General features: G+C 53.8%; 6 protein-coding genes across 6 annotated transcripts; 2 read left to right on the forward strand and 4 right to left on the reverse strand.

The window, feature by feature from the left end:
• Positions 1 to 304: 304 nt before the first annotated feature.
• KD926_006281 (Gfo/Idh/MocA family protein) lies at positions 305 to 1,432 on the reverse strand (the record flags this gene model as incomplete). The annotated part of the gene is made up of 1 exon (XM_053099260.1): positions 305 to 1,432. The coding sequence occupies one exon, from the start codon at positions 1,430 to 1,432 to the stop codon at positions 305 to 307; it is 1,128 nt and encodes a 375-aa protein (XP_052956925.1).
• A 264-nt stretch (positions 1,433 to 1,696) lies between these two features.
• On the reverse strand, positions 1,697 to 3,478 carry KD926_006282 (sugar porter family MFS transporter; the record flags this gene model as incomplete). The annotated part of the gene is made up of 3 exons (XM_053099261.1): positions 1,697 to 2,083; positions 2,147 to 2,860; positions 2,942 to 3,478. 3 exons carry the CDS (start codon positions 3,476 to 3,478, stop codon positions 1,697 to 1,699), a joined length of 1,638 nt encoding a protein of 545 aa, XP_052956926.1.
• Positions 3,479 to 4,973: 1,495 nt separating this feature from the next.
• On the forward strand, positions 4,974 to 6,086 carry KD926_006283 (shikimate dehydrogenase family protein; the record flags this gene model as incomplete). Its single annotated transcript, XM_053099262.1, has 1 exon — positions 4,974 to 6,086. One exon carries the CDS (start codon positions 4,974 to 4,976, stop codon positions 6,084 to 6,086), a length of 1,113 nt encoding a protein of 370 aa, XP_052956927.1.
• Positions 6,087 to 6,319: 233 nt separating this feature from the next.
• Positions 6,320 to 7,598, reverse strand: KD926_006284 (inositol monophosphatase family protein; the record flags this gene model as incomplete). The annotated part of the gene is made up of 6 exons (XM_053099263.1): positions 6,320 to 6,428; positions 6,484 to 6,615; positions 6,680 to 7,118; positions 7,181 to 7,269; positions 7,320 to 7,371; positions 7,424 to 7,598. 6 exons carry the CDS (start codon positions 7,596 to 7,598, stop codon positions 6,320 to 6,322), a joined length of 996 nt encoding a protein of 331 aa, XP_052956928.1.
• A 1,265-nt stretch (positions 7,599 to 8,863) lies between these two features.
• On the forward strand, positions 8,864 to 9,328 carry KD926_006285 (type II 3-dehydroquinate dehydratase; the record flags this gene model as incomplete). Its single annotated transcript, XM_053099264.1, has 1 exon — positions 8,864 to 9,328. One exon carries the CDS (start codon positions 8,864 to 8,866, stop codon positions 9,326 to 9,328), a length of 465 nt encoding a protein of 154 aa, XP_052956929.1.
• Positions 9,329 to 9,628: 300 nt separating this feature from the next.
• On the reverse strand, positions 9,629 to 12,498 carry KD926_006286 (putative C6 transcription factor QutA; the record flags this gene model as incomplete). The annotated part of the gene is made up of 2 exons (XM_053099265.1): positions 9,629 to 9,830; positions 9,881 to 12,498. The coding sequence occupies 2 exons, from the start codon at positions 12,496 to 12,498 to the stop codon at positions 9,629 to 9,631; spliced, it is 2,820 nt and encodes a 939-aa protein (XP_052956930.1).
• Between the last annotated feature and the right edge of the window lie 1,009 nt (positions 12,499 to 13,507).

Genomic DNA, 13,507 nt, shown 5'->3' on the forward strand with positions numbered 1-13,507 from the left:
TGGACACATCAAATCCTGAAATGCTTACCCCAGACGCTGGGCAACGTTCATCCGTCACTAAGAGTTAGGGCTACCCTGGTCGGTCGGCTAAGCGCTTTGCCCCCTTGCAGCACCTACTAATGTCGGCTGATCCGAGACGGCTAACGTTTACCCGCCCAGGGGGAAAGAAATCTTCAGGTTATAAGATATCACCAAAAACCTCTTCCTTTTGTGTGCTTTGCCTTGGCAATTTTTCTCAATTGAATTCAAATCAAATCACATCATATCAACAATATACTTTATACTATATTCTGTACAAACACCCTCATTCCAGCTGGTCCAGAAGGTTAAAATCCACATCCACCGTCTCGCCCGTCTCCAACGCCCTCTTAGCCGCCTGCACAACCACCAACGCCCTAAGCCCTTCCTCCAACGAACATCTCGGCTTGACGCCACGTTCCACAACGTCCACAAAATGCTGTAACTGGAGATCAAACGGCTTGGCCTCCTCATCTGCCACATCCAACTTCTTGACCACCAACTCCTCGTTCCAGCTCTTCGACGCCCGCCCGTCGTAACTCCACCGTATCATATCCGGCACGCTCAACGACGCCTCGGACCCGAAGATACGATAGAAGTCGCTCCCTCCGGGAACATCGACACTCGGGATGGTGGGGTTCTCGCCCGTCCCGGCCTCAAAGCTATGCGGAGACGGCGTGGCATCGCAGACGAGGAACGTGCCGACCACCCCGCTAGCGAACCGCAGGGTCAAGGCGGCGCCTTCGTCTGCGGAATGCGGGGGGTTTGCGCGCTGAGGGAGCGTCTTTTCGGCGTGGATCCGAACCACGGGTCCGAAGAGGTAATGCAGACAGTCGATGTCGTGGACTAGGTTGATGGCTAGGACGCCGCCGGTGGAGGCGTCGCGACGCCAGGACCCTCCATCGGCGAAGTAGTCGTCTGGCTTGAAGAGTGTCCAGAGGCCGTTCACAGCGATGATGTGGCCTAGGGACCCGGAGTCGATGATAGCTTTGGTGGCTGCGATATAGGGGTTGAAGCGGCGGTGATGGCCCGCCAGGATCTTCAGGTGGGAGGTTGTGGGCTGGCGAGCGAATCGAAGCAGCGACGCCCCGCTGGAGAGGTCGTGGCTGACGGGCTTCTCGAGGAGAATGTGGATGTTCTGCTCGAGGAGTTGGCGTGCTACGGTGACGTGCGTGTGGTTGGGCGTGCAGATGATGGCTGCATGGGGAGCCGACGCGGGCGTGGTGGATGTCGCTTGCAGACACGCCTCAATGCTCGGGTAGTAGCTTGTTCCGAGCGATTGGGCGACGCTGGACGCTGAGGGAACAGGGTCAATGAGCCCAACTAGATGCGTGGATGGGTTGCTGAGCACCGATTGTGCGTGACGGGGGCCGATGAGGCCGGCGCCAATGATGATGATGTTGAGTTGCGACATGTTTCTTGCTTTGCACTTACGAAGGGATGAAAAGGATGGACACAGAGAAACAGCGGGCGAGCGACGTGATATACGTCACAGGTAGAGATTTTTACCGCTTCGCCTTACGTTTCTCGGGACTTGTGGGGGGATCGTCATGGGAAATGAGTCAAGTCGGCTATGGGTTTACACGATTTCCGGATGGACAAAGTCAACGATTGTACACGAACCTCAAATTACGACTATCATCCCCTATCCGACACATTATGCACAAACACCGAGAAATCATCCATACACCTTCGACTGCACCGATCCGTCCGCCTCTTCCACCTGCTCCGTGTCTCGCTTCGTGAAGCCAGACTCCTCCAGATCCCGTCGGAACCGTTCCTCGTCTTCGCGGATCTGCGCCAGAACCCGTCCGTGAGCGTGCCAGATGGGCTTCTCCTCGAACAGAGCGTCCATACTTTCGAGCGGGATACCCTTCGTCTCGGGGATCAACATATACACAAAGATGATGGACAGGATCATCAGAGATGCGAAGAAGAAGTACACTCCATATTCCATTTTGGCAAACATCTGCGGAGTGAACCGGGAGATCAGAAAATTCCACAGCCAGTTCGATCCGGCGGCACAGGCCTGTGCCAGGGACCGGACGTTGGGGTCGAACATTTCCTGCATTGTTTGTTAGCAAAACATGCAACCGACAGTCATCGTTCTATGCAATGCTGGGCTTACCGAGTTGATCACCCACGGAGTGCCATTCCACGAAGGGGTGTAGAAGACGGTCCATAGGTAGAAGAAGAACATAGCCATGATACCGCCGCCGTCCATCTGCTGGTTGTCGCTTTCCCCGGGCTTCGCAATCTTGATGTACGCGCCTACAATCCACAAACAGACCGAGCCACCCGCCGCACCGATCAGCAGAAGATTTCGGCGACCAACGCGATCGATCAACCAGAGCAGCCAAACGAAGGTGGTCACCGTTTTGACCACGCCGAAAATACCCGTGGTGAACAAGCTGGTGTTGGATCCTCGGAGACCAATACTCTTGAACACCGTGGGGCTGTAGTAATTGATGGCGTTGATTCCTGAGCCGTTCTGCCAGAGGAACAGCATGCTACCAAGGAAGAGACGGTAGAGGATCTTCTTGTTGGTCCAGGCCGCCTTAAATGGCTTCCAAAAGCCCAGTCCGATGGTCGACCGCTGGTGTTCCAGGGACTGGTCAATGGCGCCAATTTCCTCCATCATGTAGATATGATCCTCAGGAAGCTGACGGATCCAACAGAGGTTCTTGATGGCCTCCTCGCGACGACCCCGGAGGAACAGCCAACGCGGAGATTCCTTGATCAGCAGAGCACCGATCAGTAGAAGCCCCGAGGGGATCAACTGCACAGCAAACGGGATGATCCACTGCTTGTGGCTCTGCGGAAGGGTCTCATCTACACCATACTAATACGCGAAAGTAAAAGGATTAGCCTCGTTCGTAGCGTAACCCCGGATTTTCCTCCCCAGACTGGAGTGCAAACTTACGCAGATCCAAAAACCGACTAAACCACCGATTTGCCATCCCAGCTCGTAGACTCCGACCAATCGCCCTCGAATGGCCGGCGGAGCCAGCTCCGCGATGTAGATTGGCGTAATATTGGAGCCGGCACCCACCCCCAGACCGGCCAGCACGCGACCCCCATAGATCAATCCGAGTCCCCGGTCGCCGTTGGCTCCCAGCATCAGACCCGCCCCCAGGGTGAAAATCAGGCCGGACACCATCAAACCCCACCTTCTACCCCAGAAATGGCCGATGGGGTAGGCGAAGAAGGCCCCGAAGAAGGCTCCGGCCTGGTACAGAGACACAATATTGGCGCTCACTAGGTCCTGGGTCGCGTCCGACATGGACTCCCAGTCGAATTCATCTTTAAAGGACTGCAATGAGATGGTAGTGCCGATGAAAGCACTGTCATATCCGATCATACAAGACGTGCAGGAGGCTACTGCCGCCAGAAGGTAGATCTTCCAGTTGTAGACCTCCTTTGGGGTCGGCCTATCCTCCACAAGAGACAGGATAGACATGTTGGTGCGTTCGCCCTTATTAAGGGGTAACGAACACTGGACGGACTTGTACGCTCGAAGTTATAAGAGAAAAATGCGTGTTGCAATGTCGAGACAGGCAACAATCCTGGCCTAAGAATGAACAAGGACAAGCAGGAGAGAGACGGGGAGAGAGAAGAAAACAAAAGGGCGATGTCTGGGTCAAAAGACAGCTGGGTTTTTAAATACTGGGTCCTGCACTACGCCGGAATAAGCAGAAACCCAGGGATTCGAAAATCCGGGGTGTTCAAAGCGAGACGGAGATGCGGAGAAATGATTCAAGGAGAGGGAAGAAGGGATATCAGACAAAGACGAGGATTGGAGGGTGAGAAAAGACCAAGGCGGGAAAACAAATAGCTACAAAACGCCCAGAGACTCTTCAGAAGCGAAGGATTAAAAGAAAGTTTTCGTGCAGGGGAAGGTCATCCTTGGCTTTCGCTCGTCTCGTTCTCCAGGTCTGACCGGCCACGGGACCTTGTCGAAAAACTCTCTCGTCACCGCACCAATCGAGGACTGAATCACTGACAGCCAAACAGACCCAAGAAATCTCTGCGCGGCCCATGTGTTGGTCTCGCTCCGATCCCGCCCATTCTCTCTGTGGGTGGGGGACTGAGATGGGTAAGATTGGCGAGCATTTGTGGGGAAGCTAAAGGAGGAAAAACTCCAGGTCGTTAGTGTGTTCCAGCACGGTCTGGTCGGCGGTGCCAAACATGTTGGACTTTGGGAATGTTCCCCACGACCATTTCGCATTCTCTGGCCCAATCAATCCATATCTGATGTCATCAGTGGCTGGGGAAAGGGCTTCGCCGGAGATTTCTAGCAGGGGAGGCGACAATTTCCCCACGGGGGCGATTGTGCGCACGAGGAACACGCGATAGGCAACTTTAGTAAGAACCTTGAGATCTAGAAAGAGTCGGGAAAAGGGTTCTCCCAGACACTTTGATCTCGGGCGGACGCTAAAATCCTTTACGGTTAAATGGTCAGGGAAGGATGATCATCCATGGTCGGTGCCGAAGCCAAGCATCCATCGCAGCCGAGGCGACGGAACTAAGCCGACATGGTCAGCCCGACTGGCCGAGAGAATGGGAACCCACAGTTCAGCCGAGATGAAGAGAATGATGGACTATGGAGACTGCGATCTTGGGAGGGATGGAGGGGGGTATTTAGCATTATGCAAAGTGGATTGGATGTTATGCAGAGATGAAATCATGAACAGGGAGGGGAGAAAACAGGAACAGGAAGAAGAAAGGAAGAAGAGAGGGAAAGAGGGGAGAAGGCTAAACGTATCCATCACGGGACAGAATGTTTCTCCGCCTTAGTCAGCCCTTCTATACTTGCGCTTTGCGCGATTTGGTTGGATTTTATTTTAATTCAAGATTCCTCCTCCTCCTTCTCGATTCTCTCTCTCGAAGCTCTTATCCTCCTGATCCTCTCCCTCCTACCCCTCCTCATCAATTCCATCTCCAAACCATCCACCATGGCCGCTCCACAAGAAATCACCACCGCAACCCCCACCATGCAAACTCCCCCTGAAGAGCCCATCACCATCCCCGACCACCTCGACGGCGTCGCCTACCTATACGGTCACCCCCTACTCAATTCACTCTCCCCACCTCTGCACCAGACCGTCTACACGGCCCTCGGCCTCAACTGGACCCAGATCCCCCTCTCCAGCGTCACCGGCACCTCAGCAACCTACCCCCCGCCCTACACGCGGTCCCCACCCATCCCGACCTTCCTGGCCAGCATCCGCGCCAACCCCAAATTCGTCGGCTCCTCGGTCACCATGCCCTGGAAGGTCAACATCATGCCCCATCTGGACGACCTGACCGAAGACGCCAAGCAGGCCGGCGCCTGCAACACTATCTTCCTGCGCAAGGACCCCGCCTCGGGGGAAACGTCCTACGTCGGCACCAACACCGACTGCATCGGTATCCGCGAAGCCCTGCTGCAGAACTCGCCTTCTGCCTCGGGGGATCCCGTCAAGGAGCTGTTTAGCGGTAAACCCGCTCTCATTGTTGGTGGTGGTGGTACCGCTCGGTCTGCTATCTACGTGTTGCGGAAATGGCTCGGCGCCAGCAAGATCTACGTCGTGAATCGCGATACCGACGAGGTTAACGCCATCCTCGCCGAGGATGCTCAGCGGAACGTCAACGCCGATGCTACCCTGGCTCCCTTGATCCACGTCACGGATCCCGCGGTCGCGGCGACCCTGGAGGCCCCCGCCGCGATTGTCTCGGGTATCCCGAACTACCCGCCCAAGACGCCGGAGGAGATCCGCGCGCGCGAGGTCCTGCAGGTCCTCCTGGGTGAGGCGACGGAGGAAACGCAGGCGGCCGAGGAGAAGAAGCCCCGGGGTGTGATCCTGGAGATGTGTTATCACCCGTCGCCGTGGACTGAGATTGCGCAGTTGGCATCGTCGGCCGGGTGGAAGGTTATTCTGGGATCGGAGGCGCTGATCTGGCAGGGTCTGGAGCAAGCGAAACTGTGGACGGGACAGGATGTCGTCAAGGTGCCTGGGGTGGTGGAGAAGGTGAAGGATCTGGTGGCTAAGTCGATTGCTGAGCGGTCGGCGAAGTCGAATCTCTAATTGGTTTGATGTGATGTTGGCAGTGTCTACGTTTTCATGTTCATGATTCTTGTATAGAGCATACCCTGGAGCATAGTTATATAGTCTGTGTTAGAGAATTGGATCTCTGTGTATAAATTTATTTCTACTGTCTTGGATTACTTTCAGATGCGATATGTTGTCCTTCCTGTATGTTCTTCCTGTATAAATCCGCCCAGTTCTACCATGGATATTGCAATCCTTCGTAGTGTCGCTCAAGCTCCAGGTCGAGAGTACTCGAGCTGTCGTACGCGTTTCCACACCTCCCTGACTGTTCTCTCCTGGGACTGTCGTCCCGATTCTGTCTGCGACGGCCCAGCCGGTCTATCCTATGTCAGTATATCCATATTTCCTGCTTTTGTTGAACCAAAACACATACCGAATAGCCAAATACAACCGACTCCCCAGACGAACGTCCTCAATTGGCGCCGTCGTCGGGTCCTCCGGCGGATTAGCAGTCGTCACCAACCCCCCAGCTTCCAGCAAGATAGCAATGCCAGCCGCAACGTCCCTACAATAAAGTAAGCACCGTGTCCATCATACACAAACGCAAAGAACAGATAAGGAAGACAAACCATTCCCAACACCCACCCTCCCACCAAATATCAAACGACCCCATAGCCACATAAGCCAGATCCAGCGTCGCGCTGCCCAGACTCCGCACGCCATGCACCATACCGCCTTTCCCGTCTCGACTGCCCAGCTCGGCCGCCAGGTTCACGAAACTCTCGATTTTACGATGAAGATTGCCGTCGGGGATGTCGCGCCGGTCTTTGCCCCACTCGCAGGAGAGAATGCACTTGCTTGGCGCGGTGGGAGGGAGCGGCGGGATGGAGGGGTTTTGGATGAGAGGGAGGCGGCGTTTCTCGTTCAGCCAGGCGCCGCGGTTGAGACAGGAGGAGAAAAGTTGGTCTTGGAAGGGGACGTAGATGACGCCGATGATGGGGCGGTGGTTGACGATGAAGCCGATCGAGACGCAGAACATGGGGAAGATGTGGGTGAAGTTGACGGTTCCTGGATTGGTATTAATATACTTGTGTGAGGCGTTGCGCAGGGCCGAGATGGAGTCAAGTTACCGTCTAATGGATCAATACACCATGTTGGATGTTCGTCGATAAGGTAATCGCGCGATTGACCTTTGGCGTATGTTTCTTCGCCGAGGAATCTGGGCCATGGGTTAGCTATGTCTGGCAAGGACATGGCAAAAGGACTCACTTGTGAGAAGGGTATTTCTGTTCAAGAGCTTTCCTGATGTATACTTCCACATCTATCGAAACGGTTAGATATCTTCTGTGAATCCGCACGCACAAACCGCATACCTTCGTCTGTCTGAGTCACAATATCCACGGCACTGTCCTTCTCCTCGACGGACTGACCACCGCCTGCGATGCGCTTCTCAACACTTTCCATCAGAAGATGGCCGGCCTTGCGCCCTAGATCAATCGCGAAGGCATAGATCTCGTCTAGCTGCTCCTGGCTGAATTCGGTTGTCATGATAACTCTGTGCGGGGTTGCGATGTCGCTGTCGCAACTCTAATTATTAGTCGGTAGGGATTATGCGCAGCTCGTGTCGGCTTATATATAATCTACAGAGTTGGGGTATCGAGCGCGTGGTTCTAAAGGTGACGTGGGTAGGGAGATGATGAAGGGAAGAGGTGAGTTCACAAGCGACAGAACTTATCTCCTCCGACGGCGGAGGGCCAACAGCCCCGCGAGTAACCGATGGAGTTAGATCTCCACCCCTCACGTGGACGCCGTTCTGGATTCATATCACGGTGTCCGCGGTGTGCTTTCAGGGTTAGTCTGTTGATTTTCATTTCATAGTATGAAGCTCCTAATAAAAAATATAGTCAATCACCTTTTTTTTAGACAATAACCAAGCATTGAAGCAGAAGAGGGTCGAATTGAACAGCTCGAGGATCCCAGATTGCGTAGGCTGTAGATCCACGGGTTGAACGGGTCCAAAATAAACTTGGCCGTTAGTTGTCAGTTTCGTGTTGTGACTTCATTCTGATGATGAATAGAAATGGTGCGAGTGGTTGTTGGCTATCGGGGTTGGAGTCCTGATCTACTACATCGACCGCGGGCATTAGGGTTTATACACATCTACAATGTTAACAGAACTTCGAAGTATGGCCAAGACCAATATTAATGCAAGTGATTCATCTATCTTAAAAGAATGTATACAACAACAAAGCCCAACCCACAAAATCACTGCCTCCAAAAACCCTCACACACACTTGTCAGCAACAGTTAAATAATCATGGGCGTCAAGATGCAAGTAATGCTGCTGCATCGGCAGAGCGGATACCCGGCAGAGCATTCAACCCGACCCGCAACCAGCGCAACGCAAGGCGGAACTCCGCTTACCCAGCCGACCTACCAGGAATGGGGGTGCCGGGAAAAGACAGCGAAAGGAAATTGTTGAAACGCTTCTCCGCAGAACCAGCAGGCGCAACGATGCTCATGTCTCATAACTCCGTAGAGAATAACCGATTCTCATTCAATAATGGTGCCGATGGTTGTAAGCGTCGCAGAGTTTATGATGACATTTAGGCACCGCGTTGTCCATCTCCCACTTCCATAGTACTTACATTACATACATACAAACTACTCCTACTACCCCTACTAGACGCACCGCAGATCTATACCCTCTCATATCTACCTATCTATAAATTTTCTACGATAACAGTCTCCAAACCCCTTTGATACCTACCTACCTACCTCCCTATCAACCCCCACCAACGGAAGAAAACAAAATGCCCGCCAAATCCATCCTCCTCATCAACGGCCCGAACCTCAACCTCCTGGGCACCCGCGAACCGCACGTCTACGGCAGCACAACCCTCAACGACGTCGAGACATCCGCAAAGGCCCAAGCCGCGTCCCTCGGGGCCACGCTCAACGCATTCCAATCGAACCACGAAGGCGCCATTATCGATCGCATCCAAGAAGCCCGGGGCAACGTCGACGGCATCGTCATCAATCCCGGAGCGTTCACACATACATCGGTAGCCATCCGCGATGCGCTGCTGAGCGTCGAGATCCCTTTCATCGAGGTGCATGTGAGCAATGTGCATGCGCGTGAGCCGTGGAGACATCATAGCTATTTCAGCGATAAGGCGGCGGGGATTATCGTGGGGTTGGGTGTGTACGGGTATAAGGTGGCGGTGGAGCATGTGGCGCTGAACTTTAAGGGGTGGGAGGAGAAGGCGACGTTGTAGGTTACGTTGAATAGAGGAATGTGGCTGTGAGATGAGAAAGGTTGTGTTATATTTACATAGATTCGTTGACTTCTTGGTATATATTGATAAATTTTTTACATCGTGTCTATTCGTCCTTGTAGTCTGACATGTCCGAAATTATATACGTGACAATATGTACAACAGAAGAAAGTCGTGTCGGGCTGGTCATATATGGAAAGCCCGCTTGATTTTGTAGAGCTTTGCTTGCTCCTTCCGTCCTCACAGGCGTGGTGTAGCCCGAGGCATCGACATCGAAACTATGGAGATAATCAGACATGCTCATCTCTTCGGATTCGATTGCGCCTCGTTTATGGACTGCGATTCTCGTCGTAAGTGCCCTGTAGGCTCAGAGCCTGGTATTGGTTGCTGGTTTTGAGCCAGCATAAATGGTTCCACTTGGTTGGAATATGAGTAAAGCCCCGGCACTCCGGCGTCGGGCACGAATCCTAGATTCTGCATGAACTCGGGGAGATTGTCGGTCCTGCGCGCGGTTAGTATTTGATTATTTCACAAGGATGCTAAAGAGCTCACTTTTCAGTGCCATCCAACGATGCCAGCTCATCGAACAAGGCATCAAGATCAGGAGCAATTCGCGGTCGACGTAGAGATCCATATCCGTCAACGTCAACGAATGAACCCATGTTAAGATTGGGTTCGCTGTATGTCTGAGGGTACTGAGGCGCGGCGGGAGGAAAAGGGGAGGTTAATTCGGACATCATACTTGTCCCGTTGAGTGTTGGTCTTGTGGAAGAGGAGATGGAGGCACGGTGTCTATGTGCTTCAGTAGGGGGCGCGGGGTGGGACGGTTCGGCCGCTCGGTTTATGCTCAAAGAAGGGGCTGGCGTCGGCAAGGACAGAGCAGCACTATCGTCTACATTGGACGGTGTCCTCATCCATTGATTTGGAAGGAATTGTTCTGATCCCGGTATAGTGACACGCGTGTCATCGATGAGGCTTGCCCGACGAGCGGTACTTGCGGTGGCGGGCAACGGTTGAGGGGGAGTAGTCTGTGCCGCAGGATCTATAACGGGCAAAGCGCCCTGAGGGTGCGACGTGGGCGCCATTATTGGTACGCTGGCAATTGGGGATTTTTCAATGGGTCGATAGTTCAACTCTGGTCTGCTATCCGCGGCCCACACAGTCGCGAGGTGAGACGCAAACGAACGCAGTTTGTGCTTGAGTCCAGGCTCGAGATCAAAAGCGACCGGTAGATGTCCTTTGTCGCTCGTCCGAAGAACGCCAGATGTCAATAGCATTCCAAAGGTGGGACATGTTGCCGAAAGACTGTAGCTTTCCATGTATGCCTGTAGTAGCATGAGTATTCTCTGCGAACTATCGGTTGCGTGCTTTCGGTACGACGTTTGGATATTGCCATCGCCTCCATGCAGTGCGAGTTGAATACTGAGATGCGAGACAACACCCTCATACATCATCTCCAGTCCGAAAATATGTGGCGATGCCGGCCGCTCGGAGTTCCTCTGCAGATCAACCCGGTAGCTTTTGGGTAGAGCCGAGACCCAAAGCTGCAGTTGGCGCTCTGACGCTTCCAGATGCGAAATAGGACTGGCTGGAGACTGTTGCAAGCAACACGTGTCGTTCAGGATGCACATTAACGATATAAGTCGGTTGAATGTACTTAACGCATGGAGGGGACCCCGATGGAAGGAGCCACGAGACGTTTCGACCGGACGCAAACCAGTCTGATCCTCCCACGGATGCCATTCCTCCAGCCCATCTTCATTTATTGGACCGACCTTTGTCAAATCGCTCTTGCGCAGCGACGGCACTTGTCCAGTCTGCGTGGCAACTAGAGTCTCCAACACGAAGCAACCCAGAAACACGTGCTTGGATCGTGCGGCGGCTCTACTATCCCCAACATCCTTCCCAGAAATCGGCAAACGATCCAAGCCCAAACATTGAGAGATGCGTACAGCCTGTCCCACAAGAATCCATGCCGCCGTCCAGTCCTGCTGGCCAAGCTTGGCAAGAGACAAAATGAGTAGCGCCTGAGCGTGTCCAATTTCATGTACTCCATTTTCTCCCGGGATAAAGCTCTTGGCGGTAGCATAGAACAGGTTGGGATCGGGACGGTCGCTGGTGGCCTGTGGAAGTTGGCGCGTGGCAGAAATCGACGCTTCCTGAATGGATGCGAGGGTAAGAACCGCCCATAGTGCCGCGTGATCTCCAGACCCAGCAGTAGATGGGGATACGGGTGTGTCATTTTCGGAATGACGGAAAGCCGTTCGAAGTATGTCGTGTTTCTCAAGTATGGGGAACCAACATTGCGTATAGGAAAAGTAAATATCAAGTAGCGGCCACGCGTTGGAGGGGAGTTGGGGAGTAGGGGTTGATAAAGATTCTCTACCGGAACGGTAGTCGAGGGAATGGGGCAGTGCACGCCCGAGGGAGATATTGGGGATTTCTTCAACACTGGGGGAAGAGGTTTGGGTCGTTGAATCCCTAGTAATGCGAGTGACATGGGTTCTCATGGCTGAAACAGCCGACGGTGTTTTGATTGGGGACAGGCCGGAATATTCTCTCTCTGTTGCGAGTCCTTCGGGGATCTGCCACTCAAGAGCATCCGCCGACAGCACGCTGCTTCCCTCGGCATCCGCAGGAGAATCATTGTCCCCTGGCGGTCGGCTTCCTTTATCTTGCTCATCCTCGGGTTGTTCCAGAGACACCAGCAATCTCTCGATTTCCTTCAACACGATACTGTTCTTCCACGACGATAACAGCGTATCGGATCCTTCCGCTTCCTTGCCCATTGTCGCCAAATGGCTAGGTATATTCGCGGCCCTCAATAGGGCGCGCACCACCTCCTCGCTGCCTTGTATTTTGCAAAAGACGAGGCCCCATAGTAGTTCGAGAGTGCGAATGTATCCGGTCGGTAGTCCCCTCTTTTTGGGATTGGCCTTGTACGTGCAGGGTCTGCATAGCGACGCGCAGGTTGAGCACACAGGTTGGACGCCGTCGCATTTGTCCTTCTTCGATCGACAACTGTCGCAGGCTCGGGAGACACGCTGTCGTTTGGGGTTGGAGGCAAAGTCGTCGGCGGTCGCATTCTGCCTGCTATCCTCGTCCGCATCGATTAATCGTCGTTTAGCTTTGCTGGTGCCTCCAGAGGCTTGGCGCGTGTCGTTGCTCATGATCGTTCATACAACGGGCCACTAGATTGTTCTGGACGCATGTTCATCGTCTGACGCTGCAATCGGAGATGAATCCTTTGCCGGCGGCGGGAGTATGTGAGCACAATCGCCTGGGGAGTTCGCCCCCACCTCACGAGGCGAGAGGCACGAGACACGAGAAGAAAGGAAGGGGAAAATACTCCGAATCTCCAGCGATCAGATGAATCAAAATAGCGTAAATCCAATGCGAGTAGATATTGTTTGGCAGGGACGATCGGAGAGAGATGAGTGACAGGGGAGGAGGGAAGAGTAGTTAGGCGACGGAGGGAGCAAAAGCGGAGAAAGGAAAAATGAGCAAAAGCCTGGAGAGAGTTGGGGAAGGAGGGCCCTATAGCTTTAGCCGCGGCTAGTCCGCCATGCGAATGATATTGAGTGGATTGCCAACAAACTGGGGCTGCGGTGAGCTTTTTCAGTATGACCTCGTCGGCGGTTATTATTTCGGGGGTCCCTTCTGTTATGTTATTTTATTTGATGATATTGGTTTTGTGTTTTTCTCTCGTAAGCATAGAATTAATCCTGCCTCGTAGTGTTATGGAAGTGGATCGTGGACGGGCCCCCAAGTACATAGCGCGGCATGCTGGAAGAAACTCCGTAGAGACTAGGTAGAGAGAGAAAATCCTTCGCAAATGAAATTCTTGCACGGGCACCTGCACGACTGGCAGGCATAAAATCCCCGCGGGGTAACGCCGAAAGTCAAGTTGCGACGGACTTCGGCCAGACTCCGGCGCATCCGTGGCTGTGAAGCCAGTCTACCTGGCAGGGCACGGCAGAGCCTTTGTCCGCCGCCTCCCCTCAGGCCGCCACCGCGTCAGAGCCGAGGGCCCTAAGCCTAACCCCCAATCGGCACTTTCCCCACGATCTCACGGCGCGCTGCCTCCACTCGTTTCCTCCACTGCCTTCACTTACCGGTCCTTTTCTCCCTCTTGCTCCGAACACGGTCCCAGTCGCTCAACCCTGCCATCGAATCCCT

The sequence above is a fragment of the Aspergillus affinis genome (assembly GCF_023601865.1).
Source record: "Aspergillus affinis strain CMG 70 chromosome Unknown NODE_32_length_299506_cov_85_929706, whole genome shotgun sequence".
NCBI classification, from domain to species: Eukaryota; Fungi; Ascomycota; class Eurotiomycetes; order Eurotiales; family Aspergillaceae; genus Aspergillus; species Aspergillus affinis.